General features: G+C 49.1%; 1 protein-coding gene across 1 annotated transcript in view; it reads right to left on the reverse strand.

Annotated features, from left to right (window-relative positions):
- LOC134944214 (protein mono-ADP-ribosyltransferase PARP14-like) overlaps positions 1-16114 on the reverse strand; it is a 114734-nt gene extending 98620 nt beyond the window's left edge. The window contains exons 1-2 of the mRNA XM_063932796.1: positions 15711-16114; positions 11534-11670 (exon numbers count right to left, since the gene is read on the reverse strand). Of these exons, the coding sequence (XP_063788866.1) occupies positions 11534-11670; positions 15711-15900 (327 nt within the window). The 5' untranslated portion in view covers positions 15901-16114. The remainder of the gene's footprint in view (positions 1-11533; positions 11671-15710) is intronic.
- Between the last annotated feature and the right edge of the window lie 8399 nt (positions 16115-24513).

Raw genomic sequence — 24513 nt, forward strand, 5'->3', positions numbered from 1 at the left:
TCTAGCTGCACAGTGCCAGTGAGGCTGACAGCTAATTATATCACAGTAACACTAATAATTTCTGTCCTGAAGAGGACCCAGATAGTGTACAAAAGCGGCTTTCCCCCTTTGCTACACCCTGTACCAGTTTTCCAGTGTGTCTTGAGAGGCAGGAAGCGCTGTGTGCTCTGCCTGTGGCTGCATTAAACAGAAGAAGGCGCCAAAATGTCGCTGGTCCCGTTCTGAGGTAGCTCCGTCCCCTCCAATGGCGCTGGAGCTACAGTGATTTTTTTATACTGGCAATGGCCCTCATTCTGAGTTGATCGCACGTAGCAACTTTTTGCTGCTCATGCAATCAACTAGACGCCGCCTATGGGGGAGCGTCTTGCGATCGCACTAGTGATCACTTTCTTCTTTAATCTGGTCGCTGCCCTGCGACAGCCGTCGCCGCGCATGCGCAGTTCCGACCCGTTCGCACTGCAGCAAAGAACCGCTGCGTGCGAACGGGTCGGAATGACCCCCCATGTCTCCTGTTTGCATAAAAACATCACACAAGTGCTAGTTCAAGTTGTTTGAAGCCAGTCCACACGGGGGGCTCTAGCGGGTCCCCCCCCCCGGAGGGTCCCGTATGCCGCACCCGCGTTCAGCCGCACTTTGAACCGGGGGACCCTGGTTTGTACTCACCACAGTCGTCACCTTCAGGCTATGTTAGGGGTGTGCGGCGATTGTGACAGCCAAGGCACAGTGCCCCGCTGCGCAACAACCCCTCAGGACGGTGGTCCTGCAGCGGGGAAGCAGCTCTGCACCTCACAAGGCCAATGACCTTCTCTCCCCCTAACTCCCACTGTGCAGGTATGATGTTGCCCAGACAGCATACCCAAAATAACAAATGTTTAAATGAAATTAAAGAAAACTCTCTGGAGCTGCAGAGATGTGCATCCTCTCCCGAGGGCACTTTTTTAAAACTGCCTGTGGGAGGGGGCATAGAGGGGAGGAGCCAGCACACTCAGTGAAGAAAATTTAAAGTGCACTGGCTCCTTTGGACCCCGTCTATACCCCATCGTACTAATCTCCCCAATATCCCTTATGGATGCTAGAGAAAATACGATATTCTTTTATGGACACTAAACAATTGAGACAAATACCCTGATTATTGATACGTATTTAATTCTATATTGTCAGGGGGTGCTACCTGTAACAACCATGAATATACTCAGCAAGCGAAGAAGAAAAAAAATGGGGTTGCATAATTCTGGTATTATTATTAAAATATAGCTTTTATAATTTGCATTAAAACGCCATCTAGTGGCTGATACAATAGCGAAATAATAAGATTTTAAACCTACCGGTAAATCTTTTTCTCCTAGTCCGTAGAGGATGCTGGGGACTCCATAAGGACCATGGGGTAAAGACGGGCTCCGCAGGAGACATGGGCACTCTAAAGACTTTAGATGGGTGTGCACTGGCTCCTCCCTCTATGCCCCTCCTCCAGACCTCAGTTAAAGAACTGTGCCCAGAGGAGACGGACAGTACGACCAAAGGACTTTTGTTAATCTATGGGTAATATTCATACCAGCCCACACCATCCACACCGTACAACATGAAATATACGCAACCAGTTAACAGTATGAACAAAACAGCATCAGCCAAAGATTGATATTAACTGTAACATAACCCTTATGTAAGCAACAACTATATACAAGCCTTGCAGAAATATGTCGTACTGGGACGGACACCCAGTATCCTCTACGGACTAGGAGAAAAAGATTTACCGGTAGGTTCAAAATCTTATTTTCTCTTACGTCCTAGAGGATGCTGGGGACTCCGTAAGGACCATGGGGTATAGACGGGCTCCGCAGGAGACATGGGCACTCTAAAGACTTTAGATGGGTGTGCACTGGCTCCTCCCTCTATGCCCCTCCTCCAGACCTCAGTTAAAGAACTGTGCCCAGAGGAGACGGACAGTACGACCAAAGGACTTTTGTTAATCTATGGGTAATATTCATACCAGCCCACACCATCCACACCGTACAACATGAAATATACGCAACCAGTTAACAGTATGAACAAAACAGCATCAGCCAAAGATTGATATTAACTGTAACATAACCCTTATGTAAGCAACAACTATATACAAGCCTTGCAGAAATATGTCGTACTGGGACGGACACCCAGTATCCTCTACGGACTAGGAGAAAAAGATTTACCGGTAGGTTCAAAATCTTATTTTCTCTTACGTCCTAGAGGATGCTGGGGACTCCGTAAGGACCATGGGGTATAGACGGGCTCCGCAGGAGACATGGGCACTCTAAAGACTTTAGATGGGTGTGCACTGGCTCCTCCCTCTATGCCCCTCCTCCAGACCTCAGTTAAAGAACTGTGCCCAGAGGAGACGGACAGTACGACCAAAGGACTTTTGTTAATCTATGGGTAATATTCATACCAGCCCACACCATCCACACCGTACAACATGAAATATACGCAACCAGTTAACAGTATGAACAAAACAGCATCAGCCAAAGATTGATATTAACTGTAACATAACCCTTATGTAAGCAACAACTATATACAAGCCTTGCAGAAATATGTCGTACTGGGACGGACACCCAGTATCCTCTACGGACTAGGAGAAAAAGATTTACCGGTAGGTTCAAAATCTTATTTTCTCTTACGTCCTAGAGGATGCTGGGGACTCCGTAAGGACCATGGGGATTATACCAAAGCTCCAGACCGGGCGGGAGAGTGCGGATGACTCTGCAGCACCGATTGAGCAAACATGAGGTCCTCATCAGCCAGGGTATCAAACTTGTAGAATTTTGCAAAGGTGTTTGAACCCGACCAAGTAGCTGCTCGGCAAAGCTGTAAAGCCGAGACGCCTCGGGCAGCCGCCCAAGAAGAGCCCACCTTCCTAGTGGAATTACCGAATTTGGTAACGGCAATCCAGCCGTAGAATGAGCCTGCTGAATCTTGTTACAGATCCAGCGAGCAATAGTCTGCTTAGAAGCAGGAGCGCCAACTTTGATGGCCGCATACAGGACAAACAGTGCCTCTGTTTTCCGAACTCGAGCCATCCTGGCTACATAAATTTTTAAGTCAAGGGACTTGGAATCCTCCAAGTCCCCCGTAGCCACCGGCACCACAATAGGTTGATTCATATGAAATTACAAAACCCACCTTAGGCAGAAATTGAGGACGAGTCCTCAACTCTGCTCGATCCACATGGAAAATCAGATAGGGGCTCTTGTGAGACAAAGCCGCCAATTCGGACACCTGCCTCGCAGATGCCAAGGCCAACAACATGACCACTTTCCAAGTGAGAAATTTTAATTCAACCGTTTGAAGAGGTTCAAACCAGTGTGATTTTAGGAACTGTAACACCACGTTAAGGTCCCATGGTGCCACTGGAGGCACAAAAGGAGGCTGTATGTGCAGCCCTCCCTTTACAAAAGTCTGGACTTCTAGGAGAGAAGACAATTCTTTCTGAAAGAAAATTGATAGGGCCGAAATCTGTACCATAATGGAGCCTAATTTCAGGCCCATATCCACTCCTGTTTGCAGAAAGTGGAGAAAAGGGCCCAGATGGAAATCTTCCGTAGGAGCATTCTTGGCCTCACACCAAGATACATACTTCCTCCAGATATGGTGATAATGTTTCGCCGTCACCTCCTTCCTAGCCCTTATCAGAGTAGGGATGACTTCTTCCGGAATGCCTTTTCCAGCTAGGATTCGGCGTTCAACCGCCATGCCGTCAAACGTAACCGGGGTAAGTCTTGGAACACGCAGGGCCCCTGTTGTAACAGGTCCTCTCTGAGAGGAAGAGGCCACGGATCTTCTGTGAGCATTTCCCGAAGATCTGAATACCAGGCCCTTCGAGGCCAATCCCGAACAATGAGTATTGTCCGCACTCTTTTTCGTCTTATGATTCTCAATATCTTTGAGATGAGCGGAAGAGGAGGGAACACATAGACCGACTGAAACACCCATGGTGTCACCAGGGCGTCCACCGCTACTGCCTGAGGGTCCTTGACCTGGCACAATACCTGCGAAGCTTCTTGTTGAGGCACAACGCCATCATGTCTATTTGAGGAAGTCCCCAGTGACTTGTTAACTCTGCAAAAACTTCTTGATGAAGTCCCCACTCTCCTGGATGGAGATCGTGTCTGCTGAGGAAGTCTGCTTCCCAGTTGTCCACTCCCGGTATTTAGACTGCTGACAGGGCGCTTACGTGATTTTCCGCCATTGCCACTCTGCTCCTTGTTCCACCATGTCGGTTTACATGAGCCACGGCTGTGACGTTGTCTGACTGAATCAGAACCGGTAGGTCGCGAAGAAGATTCTCCGCTTGACGCAGGCCGGTGTATATGGCCCTCAATTCCAGTATGTTGATGTGTAGACAAGCCTCCTGGCTTGACCAAAGTCCATGAAAATTTCTTACTCGTGTGACTGCTCCCCATCCTCGGAGGCTCGCGTCCGTGGTCACCAGAACCCAGTCCTGAATGACGAACCTGCGACCCTCTAGAAGGTGAGCACTCTGCAGCCACCACAGGAGAGACACCCTGGCCCTGGGGGACAGGCTGATTTTCTGATGCATTAGTAGATGGGACCCGGACCACTTGTCCAGAAGATCCCACTGAAAAGTCCTTGCATGAAACCTGCCGAAGGGGATGGCCTCGTAGCACGCCACCATTTTCCCCAGTACTCGAGTGCATTGATGGACTGACACCCTTTTCGGTTTCAACAGGTCTCTGACCATGTTCTGGAGTTCCTGGGCTTTTTCCATCGGGAGAAAAACCCTCTTTCGTTCTGTGTCCAGAATCATGCCCAAGAAAGATAGCCGAGTCGTTGGAACAAACTGTGACTTTAGCAGATTGAGAATCCAGCCGTGTTGCTGCAGCACTCTCCGGGAGAGCGACACGCTTTTCAGCAACTGTTCTCTCGATCTCGCTTTTATCAGGAGATCGTTCAAGTACGGGATAATTGTGATTCCCTGCCTGCGCAGGAGCACCATCATTTCCGCCATTACCTTGGTGAAAATCCTCGGGGCCGTGGAAAGCCCAAACGGCAACGTCTGAAACTGGTAATGACATTCCTGTACAGCGAATCTCAGGTACGCCTGATGAAGGGGATATATGGGGACATGAAGGTATGCATCCTTTATGTCTAGTGACACCATAAAATCCCCCCCTTCCAGGCTGGAGATCACTGCCTGGAGCGATTCCATCTTGAATTTGAATTTTTTCAAGTACAGGTTCAGGGATTTTAAATTTAGAATGGGTCTGACCGAACCATCCGGTTTCAGCACCACAAACAGGGTTGAATAGTACCCTTTCCCCTGATGGAATAGGGGAACCTTGACAATCACTTGCTGTTGACACAGTTTTTGAATTGCAGCTAAAACTATCTCCCTTTCTGGGGAAGAAGCTGGTACGGCCGATTTGAAAAACCGGCGAGGAGGCACGTCTTCGAATTCCAGCTTGTAGCCTTGGGATACAATTTCCATCGCCCAAGGATCCACATCTGACTGAACCCAGACGTGGCTGAAGAGTCGAAGACGTGCCCCCACCAGAGCGGACTCCCTCAGTGGAGCCCCACCATCATGCGGTGGATTTAGTAGAAGCCGGGGAGGACTTCTGCTCCTGGGAACTAGCCGTAGCAGGCATTCTCTTCCCTTTACCCTTACCTCTGGCGAGGAAGTAAGATCCCCGACCTCTTCTGGATTTATGCGACCGAAAGGACTGCATCTGATATTGCGGGGTTTTCTTCTGCTGTGGGGAAACATAAGGTAAAAAAGTAGATTTACCCGCACTAGCTGTGGAAACCAGGTCCGCGAGACCTTCCCCAAATAAGTCCTCACCTTTGTAAGGCAAAACTTCCATATGCCTTTTTGAGTCGGCATCACCTGTCCATTGGCGGGTCCACAGGGCTCGCCTAGCAGAAATCGCCATGGCGTTGGCTCTCGAACCTAGCAGGCCAACGTCTCTCTGAGCGTCTCTCATATACAAGACTGCATCTTTAATGTGACCTAAGGTCAATAAAATGGTATCCCTATCCAGGGTATCAATGTCAGCTGACAAGGTATCTGTCCACGCTGCTACAGCGCTACAAACCCAAGCCGACGCTATTGCCGGTCTGAGCAAGGCACCCGTACGGGTATACATGGATTTCAAGGTAGTCTCCTGTCTGCGATCAGCAGGATCCCTGAGGGCTGCCGTATCTGGAGACGGCAGTGCCACCTTTTTGGATAAGCGCGTTAAAGCCTTGTCCACTCTGGGTGAGGATTCCCACCGTAACCTGTCTTGCGCAGGGAAAGGATACGCCATAAGAATTCTCTTGGGAATCTGCAGTTTCTTGTCTGGAGCTTCCCAAGCTTTTTCAAATAACTCGTTGAGCTCATGAGATGGGGAAAAGGTTACCTCAGGTTTCTTTTCCTTAAACATGCAGAGCCTCGTGTCAGGGACAGAGGGGTCATCTGTGATATGCAAAACATCTTTTATTGCAATAATCATATAATGAATACTCTTGGCCACCCTTGGGTGTAACCTCGCATCATCGTAGTCGACACTGGAGTCAGAATCCGTGTCGGTATCAGTGTCTGCTACTTGGGACAGGGGACGTTTCTGAGACCCTGAAGGGCCTTGTGACACAGTCAAAGCCATGGACTGACTCCCTGTTCAATCCCTGGACTCTGCTAAATCCAATCTCTTATGTAACAAAGACACATTTGCACTTAAAACATTAAACATATCCATCCAATCATGTGTCGGCGTTGCCGACTGAGACACCACAATCATCTGCTCCACCGCCTCCTTAGCAGAGCATTCCGCTTCAGACATGTCGACACACACGTACCGACAACCCGACACGCTCAGGGAAATAACTATAAGGAGACAGTTCCCCAATAAGGCCCTTTGGAGAGACAGAGAGAGAGTATGCCAGCATACACCCAGCGCCACCAGACCCTGGAATAAAATCCCAGTTAGGACAGCGCTTTTATATAAATATATATCTATATACACGCACTGCGCCAATTACAAGTGCCCCCCCCCTCTTTTTTGCCCTCTGTCAACGTGTTCAGCAGGGGAGAGTCCAGGGAGCCAGCTTCTCTGCAGCATGCTGTGGAGAAAATGGCGCTGGTTAGTGCTGGAGGATCAAGCTCCGCCCCCTCAGCAGCGGGCTTCGGTCCCGCTCAATTCTACAATACTGGCGGGGGATTATTTAATATACTGCCTCCGCAGTATATATATATGTCAGCCAGTCCCTTGAGCTTTATTATTGCTGCCCAGGGCGCCCCCCCCCCCCCCCCCCTTGCGCTCTTCAGTGCCCGCTGTTAGTGTGTGCGTGTGTGGGAGCAATGGCGCGCAGCGTTACCGCTGCACGTTACCTCAGAGAAGATCTGAAGTCTTCTGCCGCTTTTGAAGTCTTCTTTCTTCTAATACTCACCCGGCTTCTATCTTCCGGCTCTGTGAGGACGGCGGCACAGCTCCGGGACCAACGGCGAGGGTGAGACCTGCGTTCCGACCCTCTGGAGCCAATGGTGTCCAGTAGCCTAAGAAGCAGAGCCTATCATTTAAGTAGGTCTGCTTCTCTCCCCTCAGTCCCATGATGCAGGGAGCCTGTTGCCAGCAGTGCTCCCTGAAAATAAAAAACCTAACAAAATTATTTTTCAGAGAAACTCAGAAGAGCTCCCCTGTAGTGCACCCAGTCTCCTCTGGGCACAGGATCTAACTGGGGTCTGGAGGAGGGGCATAGAGGGAGGAGCCAGTGTACACCCATTCTAAAGTTCTTTGCAGTGCCCATGTCTCCTGCGGAGCCCGTCTATACCCCATGGTCCTTACGGAGTCCCCAGCATCCTCTAGGACGTAAGAAAAATATATATACATTTTTATTTTTCATTTTTATTTTATACTTCGCTTTACTTAGCCTACAATTAGGCTAAACAGTTATTAATACACAATAAGCCCCACAGGCCAACATAAAGGATGGGATGTCCATACCTAACTTTTAAAATTAAGCAAATAAATTGTATTTTAAACAAAAATAAAAATTCAAAAGGGACGGAGTGCACCCATTTAATCCGATTCTTTTCTCCATGTATACTGTCAAACTGTTGTATAATTGGAAGGTGTCGAAGTAAAAAAAATATTACATAGAAAGAACATACAGACTCCACACATATAAGTCGCTATACTTGCAAATACGCGCAGCGAGCACAGCAATATATGGTAACAGACGCGTTTACACGGACATGCCACAGAGATGGATTCGACACTTATTTCATACAGTACATAATTATAATAATATCAAGCGCCAGACATCATAATGATTTAACATTATATAATGAAGTAATGTCATGTATGTGTATTATTGGAACGAGGCAAGATACACCTGTCATATTTGGTATTAAAGCAAGCAGATTAATGTGTAGATTCATTTGATACTTGTTATTAAGTTGTAGGACATTGCAACAAATAGTTATGATTAAATGTATGAAAGCTAAAATCCCTCTTATTAGGACAATGGACAGGAAACTCATGCCAGCCCCTTTTGATGTCAAGGCTGAACCTGTTTAGCATACGAACAGACCGGTGACTCATCATGAATGAGAAAGTTCCCTCCCCCAAATTAGATAACACATTGCTGATCACACAGTTGCTAGTTGTGGTTTTGTGCCAGACGATGATGGAGGTGCTTCTAGACCAGTTCCTGTATTTATTTGCTGAGAGAGAGAGATATATTAAGAGGAAGATGCATTGAGGGAATGGTATGGTATGCTGGCCTGTAACTGTGTGTATTAACTGCTTACTGTATGAATTGAAACCATGTAACTATATGTATACTGTACATTGTAATATATTGAATCCATATCCTTTTAATAACAAATATATACATCAATGAGCTTTGGAACTCAGATAATGTGTGGGTGTATTGTTTTCTCTTATGGGATGCAGTGTTTTGCGCACATTCAGGGCACATGGTAATAAGATGTGCAGGCGTTTACAATATATATTAGAGCGGGCATTTTAAATATTTGTTATAAAGCAATTTGGTATTTACAAGGGTAGCACCCATATAGGTGCCCAAATCATTAAGAAATTACAGTCCTGAAAAAAAGGACCACCATTCCCTGAAGTAAGATTGTAAGCATCTGGTGCGGATGAAAACCCCCCTTTTTTCTCCTATTTATTGACTATCCATATTCACTTGGTTCACAGCACAAAAGGTATCAAATGTGTTATATTGAAATCCTCTTTGATACTCTACAGAAAAGTCACCGCTTAGTCGACAATGGGTGGTCTTCAGTTTTCCGGCTGTCGGGATCCCGGCACACAGTATACCGGCGCCGGAATCCCGACAGCCGGCATACCGACACTTGACCTCCCTCTTCGGGGTCCACGAGCCCCATGGAAGGAGAATAAATAGCGCACCACCGTGCCTGCAGCGTGGCAAGCGCAGCGAGCCCGCAAGGGACTCATTTGCACTTGCCACGCTGTCGGTATGCCGGCGGTCGGGATTCCGCCATCGGTATGCTGAGCGCCGGGAGCCCGCCCACCGGCATACCATACTACACCCGTCCACAATATAAATATTATGTTGCTTTTCAAATAGATTTCCTGGTTTGATGAAGCTTACTAGTAAGAAAGTATCAAGGGGCTAATTCAGGTTGGATCGTAAATCGCGATCCAACTGGAATTTTTACGTTCGCCCCGCGGGCGTATGCTCCACACCAGTCCTGCGTGTGCGCTCGCACTTTTCTTCTAGACACTGAGGAAGCTGCTAAGTGGTATATCCAAGCGGGGTAACGCGTTTGTCGGACGCACTGCGGAGGAGATATTTACGGGACATTCCCTACCCAACTACTGGCCGGCCAGAGACAGCTATATACACGGACAATATCTGATAAATAAACCTGATATCCACCAGGCAGTGGACTCCGGATAAGGCTGTATTTGGAAGCGACAGCCGGGAGAGGTATCCATGTGATGCGTGTAAAGCTGAATTATTTGCACAGATAATTACCATTGCCAATCTTAAAGAGCCATAATTATAGTGCATTTGCAAGTGGAGAACATATCAGCCGATAATATAATGGTGTGAAGCACTTTATTTGGAATATATAGTTGATTGGCGGTATACTAAAGAACTGTAACCTGTGAGATTAATCAAGGCTTGCTGAGTGACTGGACAAGTTACAAGTGTAACTAGTAGAGAAACAGAGTTACAAGTGGGACATTTGTATCGAATGGTACCATTCAGTTCAAACACAGCTGCGCATATAGAATCAATTATTGAGGGGCTCTGGTTGGGCATATAAAGCAGAGCTTTTCTGCAGGCTATATATTTTAACTGTCATATATCTTAATGGATTGTTTTATATGGTATGGGATGTAAATGATATATTTTATATGTGAGATTAAATTAATACGTTTTTCATGTAAAAGTGCCAGCGCTGTTCTTTGGTGTTTTCAACCTGAAAAAGCCCCTTGGTACGCTCTTATACCACTTTTCCACAAACTTTTAAAACACGGGTAAATGTGCGGGGGCGCACATTTACCTGTGTTTATCCCTAGTGGAAAAGGGTCCCCCTGCAAATTCCCGGATCACGTGTTCAACCCGGTAAGCTGTGTAGCGTGAACGGGAGCTCCCGTTCACAGTGTATGGGAGGGTGGCGCTGGGAGATCATGTGATCTCCTAGCGTCACCCCTGCCGCGTCATCAGCAGCGTCACCAACCTGGGGCTGTAGCACGGGTCGCAGCCGTGTCAGGCGACACGGCTGCCACCCGTGCTATAGTGGAAAAGGGGTATAATACTATTAAGCGTCACCAAATCAGGAAATCTAGTTGAAAAGCAACATAATATTTATATTGTCGACTAAGCGGTGACTTTTCTGTAGAGTATCAAAGAGGATTTCAATATAACACATTTGATACCTTTGGTGCGGTGATCCAAGTGAATATGGATAGTCAATAAATACATCCGCTTTAAACTGTTCAATTTCTTTATTTAAAGAAGAAGGATGGATTAATGAGCACATCCTTTTGAAGGGCACAGTGATATAAACAACAGGTGATAACACACAAATATATTTATGTAACAACATATCAGATGATAAGTCAAACGGAGCTGACACTTTTGATAATTTCTCGTTTCACTTTCTCTATCCTTCAGCACTTAACTTTGTGTGTGATTATTTTAACCTATATATTTCGCTACTGTGTCAGCCACTAGATGGCATAAGCTATATATTAATATTATCAGTGTGCACCAGAATTATGCAAGCCCATCTTTTCTTCTTTGCTTGTTGACAATTTGTGGGGGTATCACATAAAACTATGTGTGATAATGATGTTGGAATGTGACCAGCTCAATCAAGGAAAAATGGGCTCAGCACAGGGGTGAGGAAACCCTCATCAGCGAAGAGGCTAAGAGGAACAAGTCATCTTGCGGCACCACAGGCTCAGAATGGGAGGTGTGGACTGAATAGACTAACGCCTCACCGCCCAGCTGGCGCACATGCCCCCGACTCATTCCTGCTCGGTGGTGAGTACATACTCACAGTGGGTGATTCCTGTTTGCTGGATTCTTTGTTCTCTTGTGGAGGCTCAGAGTTTGGCAGTGAGACGTCCAGTTTTATCCTCTTCCCTTTCGGTAGCTCCATCTCATGGCTTTGTTTTTGGAGAACACGATCCCGGACTGTAGGAAAACAGACAAGAAAAGATTCCCTGTTAGTGCAGTTCCCCATTTTCAGGAGAGAATTTCTGGCTTCGGACCCAGCATAGGAAATTCCCACATCTCCTCTTCCATTTCCTCCAGCAGCCACTAATGAAAAAGCTACACAATATCCCACTCATTAATTCTACTTTAATTGTGGTAACCTAGGATACAATGAACATTTCACATGACAGTTTGGTGGGTTTCTCTGTGTAAGGTAGGCATTACCCTATTGCTCTTACCCAGTAATAATGCATACTCACACTTCCGTATCAGGAGTTCTCCATAAATGGGACTTACCTGCTGGGACCAACAGCAAAGGCCGGTACAGTTGTGGTCACGTAACTGCAAGTCAATTAGACCTGGACACGTGTACGCCCCTGTCTGGACGCGAATCACTTGCAAATCCAGATGACAATCAGTAGAATCACCAAGATTCTGATTGGCTGATGCTGAATTGGGGCCTGCAGCTAATTCGTTTACACTGCCCCAACCTGTTGTTGTTGTTTTTTGCACTCCCCCCCCCCCCCCCACCCCCCCTCCTGGTATATTCTCCACACCCCTTCCTACTGTCTGATGTGTGATTACTAACACCTCAAGTGCTCTGCCTGTTACCAGGTGTCACCCCACAGCTCCCCGCAGCCCCTCCTACTGTCTGGTGTGTACTTACTGACGCCACCGACTGGTCTGGCGGTTACCTCCCACCGCAGAGCTCCCCACACCCCCTCCTACTGTCTGATGTGTGATTAGTGACACCTCCAGTGCTCAGCCTGTTACCTGGTGTCACCCCCGTCCCCCCCCCCACCCCGGAACCTCTCCTACCGTCTGATGTGTGATTACTGACACCTCCAGTACTCAGCCTGTTACCTCCCTGCACCCCCTCCTACTGTCTGATGTGCAATTACTGACACCACAAGTGCTCTGCCTATTACCTGCCGTCACCCCAGAGCCCCTCACATGCCCTCCTGTCTGATGTATAATTACTGATACCACCAGTGCTCAGCCTGTTACCTCCCATCCAACAGCTTTACCATGTCCCCTTCTACTGTTTCATGTGTGATTACTGACACCACCAGTGCTAAGCCTGTTACCTGCTGTCACCCCACAGCACCCCGCACCCCCACCTACTGTCTGATGTGTGATCAATGACACCACCAGTGCTCAGCCTGTCACCTGCTGTCACCCTACAGCCCCTCATACTGTCTAATGTGTGATTACTGAAACCACCAGTCCTCAGCCTGTTACCTGGTGTCACGCCACAGCTCCCCACATCCCCTCTTATGCCTGATGTGTGATCACCGACACCTCCAGTGCTCAGCCTGTCACCTGCTGTCACCCCACAGCCCCTCATACTGTCTGATGTGTGATTACTGACACCACCAGTGCTCTGCCTATTACCTGCTGTCACCTCACAGCACCACCTAATGCCTGATGTGTGATCACTGACACCTCCAGTGCTCAGCCTATTACCTCCTGTCACCCCACAGCCCCCACACTGCCATCACACAGGCCCTATGTGAAGAGTCTGCCTCTGTGTTCTGCCCCCCCATGTCCCCAATCTGAAGTACTTACTGCCCCCCCCCGCCCCCCATCAGGAGCGGTGCTCTCCAACAGACCCCCCAGCACTCGCCCTCCTCCTCTCCTGATCCCCCCTCAGCAGGAGGGTTGCTCTCTGACAGTCCCCCCAGCACTCACCCTCCTCCTCTCCTAGTCCCGCCTCAGCAGGGGCGGTGCTCTCTGACAGTCCCCCCAGCACTCACCCTCCTCCTCCCCTGATCCCCCCTCAGCAGGGGCGGTGCTCTCTGACAGTCCCCCCAGCACTCACCCTCCTCCTCCACTGATCCCCCCTCAGCAGGGGTGGTGCTCTCTGACAGTCCCCCCAGCACTCACCCTCCTCCTCCCCTGATCCCCCCTCAGCAGGGGCGGTGCTCTCTGACAGTCCCCCCAGCACTCACCCTCCTCCTCCACTGATCCCCCCTCAGCAGGGGCGGTGCTCTCTGACAGTCCCCCCAGCACTCACCCTCCTCCTCCACTGATCCCCCCTCAGCAGGGGCGGTGCTCTCTGACAGTCCCCCCAGCACTCACCCTCCTCCTCCACTGATCCCCCCTCAGCAGGGGCGGTGCTCTCTGACAGTCCCCCCAGCACTCACCCTCCTCCTCCGTTGATCCCCCCTCAGCAGGAGCGGTGCTCTCTGACAGTCCCTCCAGCACTCACCCTCCTCCGCTGATCCCCCCTCAGCAGGAGGGGTGCTCTCTGACAGTCCCCCCAGCACTCACCCTCCTCACCTGATCCCCCCTCAGCAGGAGGGTTGCTCTCTGACAGTCCCCCCAGCACTGACCCTCCTCCGCTGATCCCCCCTCAGCAGGAGGGGTGCTCTCTGACAGTCCCCCCAGCACTCACCCTCCTCCTCCCCTGATCCCCCCCTCAGCAGGAGGGTTGCTCTCTGACAGTCCCCCCAGCACTGACCCTCCTCCTCCGTTGATCCCCCCTCAGCAGGAGCGGTGCTCTCTGACAGTCCCCCCAGCACTCACCCTCCTCCTCACCTGATCCCCCCTCAGCAGGAGCGGTGCTCTCTGACAGTCCCCCAGCACTCACCCTCCTCCTCCCTGATCCTCCCTCAGCAGGGCGGTGCTCTCTTACAGTCCCCCCAGCACTCACCCTCCTCCTCCACTGATCCCCCCTCAGCAGGGGCGGTGCTCTCTGACAGTCCCCCCAGCACTCACCCTCCTCCTCCCCTGATCCCCCCTCAGCAGGAGGGTTGCTCTCTGACAGTCCCCCCAGCACTGACCCTCCTCCGCTGATCCCCCCTCAGCAGGAGGGTTGCTCTCTGACAGTCCCCCCAGCACTCCCCCTCCTCCTCCCCTGATCCCCCCCTCAGCAGGAGGTTTGCTCTCTGACAGTCCCCCCAGCACTGACCCTCCTCCTCCGTTGATCCCCCCTCAGCAGGAGCGGTGCTCTCTGACAGTCCCCCCAGCACTCACCCTCCTCCTCACCTGATCCCCCCTCAGCAGGAGCGGTGCTCTCTGACAGTCCCCCCCAGCACTCATCCTCCTCCTCCACTGATCCCCCCTCAGCAGGGGCGGTGCTCTCTGACAGTCCCCCCAGCACTCACCCTCCTCCTCCGTTGATCCCCCCTCAGCAGGAGCGGTGCTCTCTGACAGTCCCCCCAGCACTCACCCTCCTCCTCACCTGATCCCCCCTCAGCAGGAGGGTTGCTCTCTGACAGCCCCCCCAGCACTCCCCCTCCTCCTCCCCTGATCCCCCCCTCAGCAGGAGGGTTGCTCTCTGACAGTCCCCCCAGCACTGACCCTCCTCCTCCGTTGATCCCCCCTCAGCAGGAGCGGTGCTCTCTGACAGTCCCCCCAGCACTCACCCTCCTCCTCACCTGATCCCCCCCTCAGCAGGAGCGGTGCTCTCTGACAGTCCCCCAGCACTCACCCTCCTCCTCCCTGATCCCCCCTCAGCAGGAGGATTGCTCTCTGACAGCCCCCAGCACTCACCCTCCTCCTCCCCTGATCCCCCCTCAGCAGGAGGGGTGCTCTCTGACAGTCCCCCCAGCACTCACCCTCCTCCTCCCCTGATCCCCCCTCAGCAGGAGCGGTGCTCTCTGACAGTCCCCCCAGCACTCACCCTCCTCCTCCCCTGATCCCCCCTCAGCAGGAGCGGTGCTCTCTGACAGTCCCCCCCAGCACTCACCCTCCTCCTCCCCTGATCCCCCCTCAGCAGGAGCGGTGCTCTCTGACAGTCCCCCCCAGCACTCACCCTCCTCCTCCCCTGATCCCCCCTCAGCAGGAGCGGTGCTCTCTGACAGTCCCCCCCAGCACTCACCCTCCTCCTCCCCTGATCCCCCCTCAGCAGGAGCGGTGCTCTCTGACAGTCCCCCCAGCACTCCCCCTCCTCCTCCCCTGATCCCCCCTCAGCAGGAGAGGTGCTCTCTGACAGTCCCCCCAGCACTCACCCTCCTCCTCCCCTGATCCCACCTCAGCAGGAGGGTTGCTCTCTGACAGTCCCCAGCACTCACCCTCCTCCTCCCTGAAGTGGATGAGGACGTAGCCCGGGTCGCCCCCCGGCTCCCGGATCTGGCACTCTCCGCCCTGGGACCGCTTCTTGCTCTGGAAGTACAGGAGAAGTTTGTTCCGCAGCTGCCTCAGCCTCTCGGGCCCCTCGTCCCACCTGAGGGCCACAGGGTACAGGTAGTCAGTGTCCTCCATGCTGAGGGCCGGAGGCTGGAGACCTCACACCGGTCATCCGGATACTAGTGCCAGCCAGGGACTGCCAGAGGCGGGGAACGGGCGGCGGCAGCTGCGGGGAGGAATCACTTTCTGTTTCGTTTCTCTTTCACATCATTTCCTTTCCAGAAACTCCCTGTGTGACCCAGCCCCCACTCTCACCCCACAGCCTCTGTGCACAGGAGCTTACACTCTAACTACACTGTGACCTCCCCTCTCACCCCACAGCCTCTGTGCACAGGAGCTTACACTCTAACTACACTGTGACCTCCCCTCTCACCCCACAGCCTCTGTGCACAGGAGCTTACACTCTAATAACACTGTCACCTCCCCTCTCACCCCACAGCCTCTGTGCACAGGAGCTTACACTCTAATAACACAGTGACCCCCACCCCTCTCACCCCACAGCCTCTGTGCACAGGAGCTTACACTCTAACTACACTGTGACCTCCCCTCTCACCCCACAGCCTCTGTGCACAGGAGCTTACACTCTAATAACACTGTCACCTCCCCTCTCACCCCACAGCCTCTGTGCACAGGAGCTTACACTCTAATAACACTGTGACCCTCACCCCTCTCACCCCACAGCCTCTGTGCACAGGAGCTTACACTCTAATAACACTGTGACCCCCACCCCTCACCCCACAGCCTCTGTGCTCAGGAGCTTACACTCTAATAACACTGTGACCCCCACCCGTCTCACCCCACAGCCTCTGTGCACAGGAGCTTACACTCTAATAACACTGTGACCCCCACAGCCTCTGTGCACAGGAGCTTACACTCTAATAACACTGTGACCCCCACCCCTCACCCCACAGCCTCTGTGCACAGGAGCTTACACTCTAATTACACTGTGACCCCCACCCCTCACCCCACAGCCTCTGTGCACAGGAGCTTACACTCTAATAACACTGTGACCCCCACCCCTCTCACCCCACAGCCTCTGTGCACAGGAGCTTACACTCTAATAACACTGTCACCTCCCTTCTCACCCCACAGCCTCTGTGCACAGGAGCTTACACTCTAATAACACCGTGACCTCCCCTCTCACCCCACAGCCTCTGTGCACAGGAGCTTACACTCTAATTACACTGTCACCTCCCCTCTCACCCCACAGTCTCTGTGCACAGGAGCTTACACTCTAATAACACTTTCACCTCCCCTCTCACCCCACAGCCTCTGTGCACAGGAGCTTACACTCTAATAACACTGTCACCTCCCCTCTCACCCCACAGCCTCTGTGCACAGGAGCTTACACTCTAATATCACTGTGACCCCCACCCCTCTCAGCCCACAGCCTCTGTGCACAGGAGCTTACACTCTAATAACACTGTCACCTCCCCTCTCACCCCACAGCCTCTGTGCACAGGAGCTTACACTCTAATAACACAGTGACCCCCACCCCTCTCACCCCACAGCCTCTGTGCACAGGAGCTTACACTCTAATTACACTGTGACCCCCACCCCTCATCCTCTGTGCACAGGAGCTTACAATCTAATTACACTGTGACCCCCACCCTCTGTGCACAGGAGCTTACACTCTAATTACACTGTAACCCCCAACCCTCACCCTCTGTGCTCAGGAGCTTACACTCTAATTACACTGTGACCCCCACCCCTCATCCTCTGTGCACAGGAGCTTACACTCTAATTACCCTGTGACCCCTCACCCCATAGCTGCTGTGCACAGGAGCTTACACTCTAATTACAAGGGCAAGGTTACTTTCTGAGCCACTCCCTTCTCGGGAGGGGGTTATTATTATTATTATCCTTTATTTATATAGCGCCACAAGGGTTCCGCAGCGCCCAATTACAGAGTACATGAATAATCAAACAGGAAAACAGCAACTTACAGTTGAAGACAATATAGGACAAGTACAGGGTAACTAAGCATAACTACATCAGCAGACGACACTGAGATAAGTTCCAGGTGGCCGAGAACTGCAGGATTTGGTGCAGTTGAAGATTATTAAAGTAAGAGAAGGATAAGCACATGAGGGTTGAGGGTACTTTCTCGTGAGAGCTTACATTCTAAAGGGGAGGGGTAGACCGACCGGGGTGACACAGACAGAGTACATAGAGAGTGTGGAACAGAGGGTTAGGATGAGATTTGGCTGGGTATATATATATATATATATATATATATATATATAATAGGAAAAAATAGGTGGCACTCTCAGTCTTGTAAATGGTGAAAAGCAACCTCCACGCCGTGGAGTCTTTATTGAAACAAACAGGTGACGTTTCGGGGACGTATCCCCTTCCTCAGACAACAACATAGTGCAAAAATCGTGTTTAAATACAAGCATAAATCCCACTTACCCCCATGATCATGACTCTCAGCTGCGTGGACCACTGGGTGTCCGGCGTCTCATGTCCCGCACTTCCGGTTTCGGCAGCACGGCCCGGCCGGAAGTGACGCGATCACGTCCGCCGGTTCCCGTGGCAACGCGCTGGGAGCCCTGTAACAATAACAAAACATAAATGTGACAGTCTCATGTGATATAGCAGCTCACAAATATAAAAAACGCGCTCAACTGAGCTAGAGTGAGCACATAAATCTAATAATAGTGAATCCAACAATATGTCATATAAAAACAATGTGTCATATAAAAACAATTTAAAAAGATATCCTATGTGTGTTGACACCCTGGGACCAGTTGACCATAAACCTTCTAAGATTTTTTAAAAACACTATTTATTATTTCATATTAATGTTGATGCCCCTTGTATCAATGTGCAAAATCGCTAGATCTTTTTTATATATATATTTGTTGTTTAACAAACAAATGTTTCGTTGTTTGTATCTCTTTAATTTGGCCTATTAGGCTATTTTTAAAAAAAGTTTTATTGGATCTGTAAGGTGGGCAAACCGGTGATGTGGCAGCCAACTTTGACCTGGTGGTGACAACCATGTTTAGTTCATAAAAAGGTGATTAGTGAGGCAGGAAGGGGGGGACCTGTACCAAGAAAGTGATTATGGGTTTTTAGGGGGGGCTGAATCACAGGAAGTTAATTAGGCCCAGTGATTCATTTAGACCCTTGGGCGCCAAACAATCCAGGCGAAAAATCCACTTGGATTCGAGTTGGAGGAGCTTTCTCCCCCTATCTCCCCCCCCGGATGGATGCTGGTACGTGGTCAATTGCTCGGTACCTCAAACTAGCAAGGCTGTGTTTGAAACTGGCAAAGTGCCTTGCCACCGGCTGCTCGCTAGTCCCCGTGGCGATGGCTGCCCGGATGGCCGACCTGTGTTGTGTTAGCCGTATTTTTAGTTGACATTCGGTTTTGCCTACGTAGTAGAGCCCACATGGGCAAACTACCACGTAGACCACAAACCGAGATGTGCAGGTTAGAGGCCACCTAATTTTTAGTCGTTGGCCCGTGTGGGGATGGGGGAATGTCTCACCTACAATAAAAAATGAAAAATGAACAGGTCGTACATCCAAGGCATTTAAAACACCCATTTTTCTTACTCAAAAAGTGTCTGGGTGTGTCCTTGGCGTCAAAGCCAGTGATGTCGGTTTTGACCACTAGGTCTTTCAAATTTCTGCCCCTCGAGAAGCTGGGCATCAATTTGCTATTTTGAAAGCACTTAAGGTCAGGGTCAGAAGTGACCATCTGCCACATCCCTTTAACCTGCTTTACCAATGTCGGGCTGCTGGAATTGTACTCAGTCACCCAGGGAATGGTCTCTTTAGGTAACCCTTTGGATTGTCGTTTTGATGGTTTCTGAAAATTGCGCAGCGCTCTTTCTTTTGCTTTTTTCAGTTCTGGAAGAGAATATCCTCTCTCGGAGAACTTCTGTATTATCTCTTCCAGTTGCAGCCCCCGTATATCCGGGTCCGTATTGTTCCTGCAAACCCTGAGTAACTGAGAATAGGGTAGGCTGCGGATCATGGCTTTGGGGTGTGAGCTGTCAGCTCGGAGTAGGGTATTTCTATCTGTGGGTTTTTTATAGAGGGTCGTCCCCACCTGTCCCTCTTTTAGTTGTATACAGACATCCAGATAACAAATCTCGGAACTACTATGGTTCCAAGTCAATTTAATAGGGCTGGCTGAGCTGTTATGTCCATTGATGATCTCAGTCAGGATCTGGATGTCGCCACTCCAGAAGATGAGGAGACCATCAATGTAACGAAAGTACAGCTTGATGTGCCCTGCAATGTCCTCATCCTCAAAAAACAATCCCCTCTCTGTTTCCCACATAAAGCTGTTGGCAAAGGACGGTGCCACTGGGGACCCCATCGAGCACCCCGTCAGTTGTTTATAAAACCTGCCATTGAAAAAGAAAAAGTTATGTGACAAGGTGTAGGCCAACAGCTCAATGAACAGATCCACATCTGGATCGGTATATAGCCGGTTCGCTGTAATTAGCCGTCTGACCGCCTCCAACCCGGCGTCATGTGGGATGCACGTGTAGAGGCTGGTGACGTCTAACGTCACCATGATGGTGTCGCTGGGAAGTGGCCCCAACCTGGCCAGTCTATCCAGCAACATCTTAGTATCTCTCAGGTACGTGAAAGTGTCCTGGATGCATGGCTGCAGATATGCATCCAGGAAGATCGCAATTGGCTCGCACAGAGAACCCCGGGCAGATATGATTGGTCTGCCCGGGGGTCTCTGCGCGTCCTTATGGATCTTAGGGAGAGTGTAGAACAAGGGAACCCGTGACCACCTAGTGGATAATTTGTCACTGATTACCTGAGATAACAACCCCTCACTCACAGCCCTTTTTAACAAAAGGTCAAGCTCATGTTTAAACCCAGAAGTAGGGTCTTTATCCAATCGACTGTACGTGTTCCCATCACCTAGCAACCTGTCACATTCCGCTGCATATGTGGTAGTGTCCTGGATAACAATAGAGCCGCCCTTATCCGCGGCTCTCAGGACGATGTCAGTCCTCTGTTGTAGGTTCTTTAACGCTTGTCTTTCATCACTTGACAGGTTATGCTTGACCCCTGGGGTTCTCCGTCCACATGAGCTGTCCATAAGTCTGTGAAACGTCTTAAGTGTGGCATTATTTGACTGCGGGTCGAATCTGGAACGGTTACCCAATTTGGAGATGCGGCCAGGCAAAGTAGGTTCCGTATTCACTGTGGGATGTTTATGAAAGTGCTCTTTAATTTTCAATGACCGGGCTAGTTTAAATGATTCTATCTTCCACTTAAATGGATCCACAAAGTTGGTCGGTATATATGAGAGTCCCTTGCTGAGTAATCGTTGCTCGGATTCCTGGAGCTCCTGCGAGGATAAGTTGAAGATTAAGTGGCTCTGTGTTTGGGCGGCCTTCCCACGGCTCTGCCTCCTCGTTTGACCTCCCCTTCTCGTTTTGCTCTTCCCCGGGTGGAGGCCCCTGCCCGGGTGTTTACCACAAAAGGGGTCGCCGAGTGTCTGGCTTCACTACCGGCTCCTCCAGTGTCATCATTATCACTTGCTGAAGTGCTTGAGAAGCGAACCCGTTGCGGTCTTCTCATGTTACCTGCACCACGGCCGCGACCTCGGAACTGGTTTGTTTGGTTTAACCAGGTATATACCCGATGCTGGGCATAATCTGTGACCACTTTCTTATGTTTCTCTTTTTTGTATTTCAGGAGGTTGTTCTTATATTCCTCCAGTTGACTTTGTAATTTAGATAACCAATCTGTGGTTTTATCAGAAGTCATTGTCACCAGATGTTCCTTCTCGAACTCGCTGATCTTTTGTGATGTTAACTTCAGCTCCCTTGTGGACTCCTCGATGACTAATAAAATGAGGTCCATGGAGCATTTATTGAGTATTGAGATCCAGCGTTTGCAAAAGGCAGAGTTATACCTGCCAATTGTGGGTGTATTGAGCACCCTAAAACCGCGGGGTATCTGCTTTGCTCGATGGTAATCAGACAAGGTGCGGCTATGGTATATTTCTTGGTACAGGTCCCCCCCTTCCTGCCTCACTAATCACCTTTTTATGAACTAAACATGGTTGTCACCACCAGGTCAAAGTTGGCTGCCACATCACCGGTTTGCCCACCTTACAGATCCAATAAAACTTTTTTTTTAAATAGCCTAATAGGCCAAATTAAAGAGATACAAACAACGAAACATTTGTTTGTTAAACAACAAATATATATATAAAAAAGATCTAGCGATTTTGCACATTGATACAAGGGGCATCAACATTAATATGAAATAATAAATAGTGTTTTTAAAAAATCTTAGAAGGTTTATGGTCAACTGGTCCCAGGGTGTCAACACACATAGGATATCTTTTTAAATTGTTTTTATATGACACATTGTTTTTATATGACATATTGTTGGATTCACTATTATTAGATTTATGTGCTCACTCTAGCTCAGTTGAGCGCGTTTTTTATATTTGTGAGCTGCTATATCACATGAGACTGTCACATTTATGTTTTGTTATTGTTACAGGGCTCCCAGCGCGTTGCCACGGGAACCGGCGGACGTGATCGCGTCACTTCCGGCCGGGCCGTGCTGCCGAAACCGGAAGTGCGGGACATGAGACGCCGGACACCCAGTGGTCCACGCAGCTGAGAGTCATGATCATGGGGGTAAGTGGGATTTATGCTTGTATTTAAACACGATTTTTGCACTATGTTGTTGTCTGAGGAAGGGGATACGTCCCCGAAACGTCACCTGTTTGTTTCAATAAAGACTCCACGGCGTGGAGGTTGCTTTTCACCATTTACAAGACTGAGAGTGCCACCTATTTTTTCCTATTGCATGCGGGTGGACCAGCATGTCCACAAGGAAGTGCACCTCAGCAGGTTATTTGGAGGAGTGCCGGGGCAAACTTTGTATATATATATATATATATATATATATATATATATATTGTTCTAGTGGTAAATCAGTTGCGCCTTCAGTGTTCGTGAATAATACGTTGCAAATCCTTAAGTGATAGTTAAAATATGCGTACCAGACATACGTGGAACAGTCGCCTTATTTAGGGTGTCTTTGCATCGGGATGTTCCTTACTCGTACTGACTCTCCGTTCCCATCCGTCCAGGTGTTGGTGTGGAGTTTGTACGTATATGCAAGACAGTGTATCAATAAACTGCTCTTAGAAAGTGACTTGGTGCTACTTTTGTGCAAAATTTGCAATAAAGTGAATATGTGCAGAAGAAGTGCTGTAAGTGCTTGTTAGAAATATATATATAATATGAATAAAAATGAATATATTACTGGCAGTGTGCTGACTCCCTTTTTTCCTTAGGTAATGTGCTTAGATACCATTTATTAAGGGTGCAACACCATATAGCTCAGTAATTCAGTGGAGATCTAGAGAGGAGGTATATTTATATGAGGCACTTACATATAAAGTTGCAATAAATTAAATGATGCTGCCGTCATTCCGTCATCAGACTTAAATACCAGGTCTCACGGGCAGGCACACTGAGATCAGTTCCTGGCAGTCGCTAGTTAATCCAAGTCACCTCAGCGGGATCGTGGTCTTGGGTTCCCTCTCTCACAGCCAATGCATTTCAACCTTTTCTTCAGGTTTTTTTCAAGGCAGAAAACCTGAAAAAAACCTGAAGAAAAGGTTGAAATGCACGGCAGCATCATTTAATTTATTGCAACTTTAGATGTAAGTGCCTCATATAAATATACCTCCTCTCTAGATCTCCTCTGAATTACTGAGCTATATGGTGTTGCACCCTTAATAAATGGTATCTAAGCACATTACCTAAGGAAAAAAGGGTCAGCACACTGCCAGTAATATATTCATTTTTATTCATTTTTATTCATATTATATATATATTTCTAACAAGCACTTACAGCACTTCTTCTGCACATATTCACTTTATTGCAAATTTTGCACAAAAGTAGCACCAAGTCACTTTCTAAGAGCAGTTTATTTATACACTGTCTTGCATATACGTACAAACTCCACACCAACACCTGGACGGATGGGAACGGAGAGTCAGTACGAGTAAGGAACATCCCGATGCAAAGACACCCTAAATAAGGCGACTGTTCCACGTATGTCTGGTACGCATATTTTAACTATCACTTAAGGATTTGCAACGTATTATTCACGAACACTGAAGGCGCAACTGATTTACCACTAGAACAATTTTGAAAACTAAGTTCCCCTGGGAATTGGACATTTTGAAATCTGGTTGCGACACCATTTGTCTTGGGAGTGTTTTTTAATTAATTTATTAATTTGCTAATCTCTGCACCATTTCACGTGTAATTCAAGATCTCCCATCTCAGGGATATCTGGTTATAGAATATTCAGGTTGTAGCGCTATCTGCACCTTTTTGTACACATATATATATATATATATATATATATATATATATATATATATATGGGTTGGGTTAGCGTGACCGGCTCACCATACTGGCACCTGGATCCAGGGGGGACGAGCGCAAAGAAGCCCCTCGCCACAGGTTCTATTCCCACTCTGTGGGTGTCGTGGACACCCACAGGTGGGAAAGGTCCCTGTTAGTCGGCATGCCAACTGTCGGTATGGTGAGGGGGCGGGATCCCGGCGACGGTATTTGAGCACCGGTCACATAAGTACATACCATATATATATGTATGTATATATATATATATATATATATATACACTGCTCAAAAAAA

Source organism: Pseudophryne corroboree, chromosome 7, assembly GCF_028390025.1.
Source record: "Pseudophryne corroboree isolate aPseCor3 chromosome 7, aPseCor3.hap2, whole genome shotgun sequence".
Lineage (NCBI taxonomy): Eukaryota > Metazoa > Chordata > Amphibia > Anura > Myobatrachidae > Pseudophryne > Pseudophryne corroboree.